The 6,987-nt window shown below is 46.9% G+C and overlaps 1 protein-coding gene across 1 annotated transcript; it reads left to right on the top strand.

Annotated features, from left to right (window-relative positions):
* The first annotated feature begins 959 nt into the window (after positions 1-959).
* LOC125238194 lies at positions 960-6,032 on the top strand. Its single transcript, XM_048145467.1, has 4 exons — positions 960-1,194; positions 1,657-1,821; positions 2,421-2,687; positions 3,043-6,032. The coding sequence occupies exons 1-4, from the start codon at positions 960-962 to the stop codon at positions 6,030-6,032; spliced, it is 3,657 nt and encodes a 1,218-aa protein (XP_048001424.1).
* Positions 6,033-6,987: the final 955 nt, after the last annotated feature.

Below are 6,987 nucleotides of genomic sequence, written 5' to 3'. Positions count from 1 at the left end.
AGAAAATACTGCTTTAAAACTGTGTTTGGCATCCATTGCCTCTTAACGCTACGTGACAATATCAACTTTGCTTATATAACCAGTAATGTATGCGACATTGAAGGTCATGACGCGATATTATACTTTCACTAGTAATGTCAGAATACCTGTTTGGTTGCGAAAGATCGTGCTCACTCATGGCTAATGGTGGCTACGGTGTGCAAAATCAAGTTTTGGTACTTTTGGTACGGGTTTCCCCGAAGCATCATTGACCATTTGTGAATCTTATTCCAACGGTATAAGTTCAAATATTTGGTTACTTAAGGTATTTTTTGTTAGTACTTATGGCGTAGAACATACTCGTATTACGAGGAAAACTTTAGGGAGATGAAATTCTTGGTAGATACAATTAGAACCTGTTACTGTTTACATACAATTTTTAACATACGCTTTTATTAGGTCATCGTGTATGTAACTTAACTAACTATGTAATGGAATCTAAGGGAGCTAATTTAACAATCTTTCAGAGGTTGTAGTCTTCTTGCCCAACTGACTCCCTAAATCTTGACTCCCTGTCGCCCCCCAATTTTCTCGAGTTTTCCTACAGTCCACTCTATCGTTATTAAACATTTTGGTCTTCGAGCCGGATAATTTGAATAGTGACCGTTGGTTTTGTCGTTTCTCGTTTGTTGCTTATTCAAATTAGCTTGGTCATATCATTTGTTATTTTTGTTTAGGGTAGACTTATAAAAGTCATAAAAAAGTCGAGGGTGAGCAAGAAAGTTGTAAGTCGTGTAGTAGCGCTTTTACTGAACCATTCGTTCACCATAATTAATACTGGCAACATTATCGCAGTTGTCAACGTCAATCAACTGTCAGTGTCAGTTGCTTCGCGGTGTTTTGTCGAAAGGTTATAATTGCTCTGGTTTATTTCTGCCGTGTTTGTGTTATTTACTGCAGTTTTAATACTTTTAATTAATATGAGTGACCGCGAGGATACTGATATCGAGCCCGCGACAGTGGACATGTTCCGTGTAGCGCGGGGATATGCAATTTTCCGTCTTGAGAATATTGAGGCGTCGGGTTTGGAAGGTTATGACGAGTCCGACATTAAAGATCTGGAAAGAGACTTCCACAACGCGCAGTTACGGATTTTGCGGGCGTTGTTACCCGCCAAACGGGAAGAAGAGTACGAGGTCACTAAAGAGTTCGAAAGTAAGTTGAAATTAGTTAAGTGTAGGTTAAGGCAGTTGGCTAGGGTAGGTAACACGTCGGAAGTGAAACCATTGGCGCTTGAAACAAATTTAGCCAAGCTTCCAAAGATAACTATAAAACCGTTTGATGGGAAATTAGAAAATTGGATCTCTTTCAAAGAGTTGTTCGACTCGCTTATCCACACTCGGAACACAATAAGCAGTGTGGAAAAGTTACACTATTTATTATCAAGTGTCCAGGGTTCTGCATATAATCTGATTAAGAGTTTCCCTCTGTCAGGGGATAACTATGGGTGCGCTTATGAGACACTGTCCAACTATTATGACCGGAAGAGGCAAATAGCTGCCATGTATTATGAAAAGTTGCTGCACTGCGAGCCGGTTAGGAATAAAACAGATTTGGAAAGAGTCGTCATAAACTTTAATGAGAACTTGAGTATTCTATCGAAATTTAACCTCCCAGACAAAAACTTTATGCTATACTACCTGCTGTGGTCAAAGTTAGATGTCGCCACGCGTGAGGCATTTGAGTTGCAGCTTGCGTCTAACAATGACATCCCGAAGTTCGAAGAGTTAAAGGGTTTTATTGAAAAGCGGAGTAGGGCTCTGGAGAACTCGAACCTTAGTGGTAGGCTTCAGGTCCCGAATGTAAAACCGCAAGCTAAGGGGAAAGTTGCGCTTGTTGTCGCTACTCCATCAACATTAAAATGCATTTGTTGTACGGGGCAGCATAGCCTCGATAAATGTGGCAGGTTCCTTAACTTGAGTGACGAGGCTCGGTTTAGCTTCATAAAGGAGAAGGGCCTGTGCATCTTATGCTTTTCCGATTCACATAGGGTGAAAACGTGTCAGGCTAGTCGCTGTAGGGTGTGCAACCGTTCACATCATGAACTGTTGCACTTCACAAAAAGATTGAAGCGCCAGCAAAGGCTGTCGATGCTCCACCTAGTACTAGCAGTAATAGCAACAGTAATAATACTGTCTTAACTGCAACGGCAGGAGACAATACCATTTTCTTTGCAACTGCCAAAGTGTTAATTCGGGACAGTTCTGGTATCTTTCGACCGGTGCGTGTACTGCTGGATGGGGCTAGTGCATGCAATTTTATGTCAAGAGCATGCGCAGAAAGGCTGGGCTTCGCAACAACTGGCCAACATACGGTATTTGGTATCGGCAACCTGCCTTGTCAAACTTTCGGATCACTAACATGTGAAATAAAACCACTAGGGAACAATCCCTCTTCTTCGAGTATTAAACTCGACTCTCTCGTGTTGTCGCCTGTATGTGCTGATCAACCTCCACAGCCTGTCGATTCGTCGGGGTGGTTGCACATCAGGAATTTGTCGCTGGCTGATCCTGACTTCGCCAAGCCCGCCCCGGTGGACCTGTTGCTTAACGCCCAGGTCTTTGTATCATCGTTGTTACCTGGTATACGGCATGGGGGGCCTGGACAGCCTACCTTGTTGAAAACTATCTACGGATGGGTCGTTATGGGTGAGTGTGATGGGACTCAACTCACCACCAGTGCTCTGGTATCCTATCGTAACAATAATAAACATTGTTTTTTCGTGTCGAGTCCTTCGCAGATTCTGTCGCTTGATGACTCTATTAAGAAATTCTGGGAGTTGGAAAGCGTCAGTCCTCCATCTAAACCTTTCGTCTCTGAGGAGGACCAACGCTGCGAAGACTACTTTCGTACAAAATATTATCGGAACGAAGAAGGTAGGTATGTAGTCCCTTTACCGTTTGTCGACCCTGCGAACAAACCTACCTTCCTCAACTCTCGCGAAATAGCTCTTAAACGCTTCGTGTCGCTAGAACGCAAATTGAGCTCTAACCCCGAATTCAGAAGGGCTTATGTGGAATTCATGGATGACTATGAGTCTCGCGGCCATCTGGAGTCAGTGGAACCTCCTTCTACCAGTGAAGGCCATTTCTACTACATTCCTCACCATGGAATTCTGCGCGATTCTGTCACAACGCCTCTTCGCGTGGTTTTTTGACGCAAGTGCCAAGGACGCCAACGGGTTGTCCTTAAATAATAGTCTCCTCGCTGGGCCCAAGCTTCAGACCAACATCTTCGACCTGCTTATACGTTTTCGCTGGCACGCCGTGGTCTTCACAGGCGACGTGAAGCAGATGTATAGACAGATTCTGGTTCCTGAAGAAGATGCTGAGTTTCAGCGCATCTTATGGCGACCCTCTGCTGTCGGTCCTGTCCGCGACTACCGCCTCAAAACGGTAACCTACGGGGTCTCTGCCGCACCATTCCAAGCTCTCCGCACAATGGCTCAGCTTGCCAGTGATGCTGCATCCGAACACCCAGGAGGCTCAGCCGTTCTCGCTCGTGACATCTACGTCGACGACGTCGTCACTGGCGCGGACTCTGTCGAACGGGCGCGTTCACTCCAGACTGAACTTACGAACATCTTGTCGTCGGGAGGTTTCCACCTGAGGAAGTGGACCTCCAATAGTAGTGAGTTCCTGGAGAATCTCCCGTCTACCGACTTGTACTCGGAGGACTTCAAAAACTTCGAAGAAATTAGTGACATTTCTCTCAAAATATTGGGCTTGCTTTGGCAACCTCAATCGGATTCTTTTCGCTTCCGTGTTGCATCAACTCCGGACGGCCGATGTACCAAGCGCACCATTCTGTCGGAGATAGCTAGGATCTTCGATCCACTGGGTTTTCTTTCGCCCGTAACGTTCCTAGCCAAGTATCTGATGCAGCTACTTTGGGTTTCTGGCGTGTCTTGGGACGGAGATGTCCCGGAAAGCATCAGGGTAGAATGGCACGAGTTCAAGACACAGCTATCGTCATTAAGCGCTGTATCTGTGCCTCGCCGTTTAATTGGAGAATTCGACATACTACACCTCCATGGATTTTGTGACGCCTCAGAACGTGGCTTCTGTGCCGTCGTCTACTGTCGCACAGTGGATGCGACCGGTAAGGTCAACGTCCAGCTGGTTTGCGCAAAATCTAAGGTTGCGCCCCTGCGTAAGTTAACAGTGCCGCGACTTGAATTGCTTGCAGCGGTACTACTGTCAGACTTGATGGCTTCGGTCGTGGAAGCTTTGAAGCCTTTTCACTCAGTCGGCCAGGTGTTCGCTTGGTCGGATTCAAGCGTGACGTTGACATGGATCAAGTCTTGTCCATCCAGATGGAAGACGTTTGTGGCCAACCGGGTCAGTCATATACAGGACATCATCCCTCCCGAATCATGGCATCACGTCAGAACTACCGACAACCCAGCGGACTGCGGATCGCGGGGTTTACTTCCCCACGATTTGGTCAACCAAACCTGTTGGTGGAACGGGCCAGTTTGGCTCAGCCGTCCTGCTGAAAGCTGGCCTAAGTCGGCGCTAGAGCCAGAGAGGGATATTCTCCATGACGAGGAGAGGATTACGGTTCTTGTAGTGTCTAACGACAGCTCACTACTTGAGTCCTTGATGGAGCGGTTCTCGTCGCTACGGACGCTTCAACGTATCATAGCGTATTGTCGCCGCTTCGCAAATAATGCGAAGAACCAAAAGGTGCCCAGCAAATTGTTGAGCGGGCCTCTAACACCTCCCGAGATCCAGCAAGGACTCTTGGTTCTCGTGCGTTGCGTGCAACAGCATAGCTTCGCGGAGGAAGCGGAGAAAATTTCGAATAACCTATCGAACTCTCTTCCTAAAGCTTTTAGAAAATTGGCCCCATTCATGGATGACGCGGGTCTCCTTAGGGTGGGCGGCCGCTTGTCCCGAGCTTCTCTCGATTTCGACGTGAAGCATCCATTGCTTCTACCTCGCGACCATCGTTTGACCTTTCTTCTTATAGACGAATATCACAAGCGGTTCATGCACCCAGGGGTTCAAACCCTCCACAATCTGCTAGCGCAACACTTTTGGATTATGAGTCCAAAACGAGCTATTTATGCGGTCGTATCGAAGTGTTTGAGGTGCTTTCGGGTGCGCCCACTGGGTGCCCCAGCGCCGTTCATGGGGGATCTGCCTTCCTATCGAATAAACCAGCTTAAGGCTTTCTCTAGCGCAGCAGTCGACTTTGGAGGGCCTTTTGACATCGCCCTCGGCCGTGGACGCGGTCGCAATAATAAGACTTATAAGGGCTACGTCTGCGTCTTTGTCTGCACTGCGACAAAGGCGGTCCACATCGAGCTCGCCACGGAATTGTCATCAGACGCATTCTTGGCCGCACTTCGGCGGTTTGTGTCGCGTCGTGGTCGATGCTGTCGTCTAGTGTCCGACCAAGGGAAAAACTTCGTCGGTGCAAGCAACATCCTCCAACGGCTAGTGAAGGACGCTGCTACACACGATGGCATCAGGTTTGAATTCAACCCGCCGGGTAGCCCACACTTCTCAGGCCTTGCTGAAGCTGGGATCAAGGCGGTGAAAACACACTTGTCGCGTGTCATCGGCAATCAGCGGCTGACCTATGAGGAATTCTCGACGGTCTTGAGCCAAGTTGAAGCTCTGCTCAACTCAAGGCCACTCACTCCTCTCAGCTCTGATCCAAAAGACCTGTCAGACGTTCGTGTCGGCCCTCTCCAACGCTGGAAGTTGCTACAGAAGATGCACCAGGACTTCTGGAGCAAGTGGTCGAAGGAGTATATGCATACTCTCCAGCAGAGGATGAAGTGGCACGACAAACATCCTAACGTCCAAGTCGGCACGCTCGTGCTCGTTGTAAACGAGCAAACGAGTCCAATGAAGTGGCCCTTGGGCCGCATCATTGACACACACCCCGGATCTGACGGGATCTGTCGTGTGGTCACTGTGCGCACTGCCACAGGACTGTACAAGCGGCCTGTGGTCAAGTTGTGCCCAATACCGCTGTGACCTTTATAAGTCACTAAACTTGTGTCGTCCATTTTCGTTTAGTTTTAAGTTTTTTGTCGTTTATTTCGGCTTGGTAAAAATACAATGCATTTTGGTGGGCGGAATGTTCAGCTTTGACCTTGCATTTTCATTTTATAGGATTATTTTGCATTTATCGTGGCAACACTAACATTTTTTGAATCGCTGTCAGTTGAAAACTGACAGTCAGTCTGTCACCGAACGACTACCAGTGCACATCTCTCGCTATCGCTTTCGTTACTAACTTTCGCGCCGTTCAGTAAAAGTGCTACTGCCAAACATTTAAACTAGCTAGAATCAGTGTAGTGTATCAGGAGAGGCCAGGAGACCGTCGAGCGGCAGAATCGAGGGCTAAGTTGAACGACTAGAGGTAACGGTTCTTAGCCTACTTTCGAGCGAGCGACAAAGGACAGCCAGAATCCAGCCCGAGGTCTTCAACGGTGACCAGCGATTCAGTCCCATCATCGGCGCGTCGAAAGGTAATCTTCGTGTTACACTATTTCACACTTAGTTCATCCATTTAGTAACACCATTTTCATAATATACCGCAACTTTCTTGCCCAACTGACTCCCTAAATCTTGACTCCCTGTCGCCCCCCAATTTTCTCGAATTTTCCTACAGTCCACTCTATCGTTATTAAACATAGTCATAGCGTAATGAAAATTGGCAGCTGTATGTAGTTCTGATGACAATACAATAATATGGTACTGTTGAACTCATCTGATGATGGAGCCGGAAGATATGAACTGGAACTACCTGATGGAACATCGTATCATAGCTGACAACTTGAACGATCGATCGATTATTTTTGGCTTTTACGTGCTTTTATAAAACTAAAGCGTGTTTTTCTAGTGTTTTTTAAACTATACATTTATTATTTAACCAGTATGTGCAATACGAAAAGACTGTATAGAATAGTATAAATAAATTAGAAGC

The sequence above is a fragment of the Leguminivora glycinivorella genome, chromosome 23, assembly GCF_023078275.1.
Source record: "Leguminivora glycinivorella isolate SPB_JAAS2020 chromosome 23, LegGlyc_1.1, whole genome shotgun sequence".
Classification (NCBI taxonomy): Eukaryota; Metazoa; Arthropoda; class Insecta; order Lepidoptera; family Tortricidae; genus Leguminivora; species Leguminivora glycinivorella.
The sequence above is the reverse complement of the archived record's forward strand: the minus strand, read 5'-3'. Positions and strand labels throughout refer to the sequence as shown.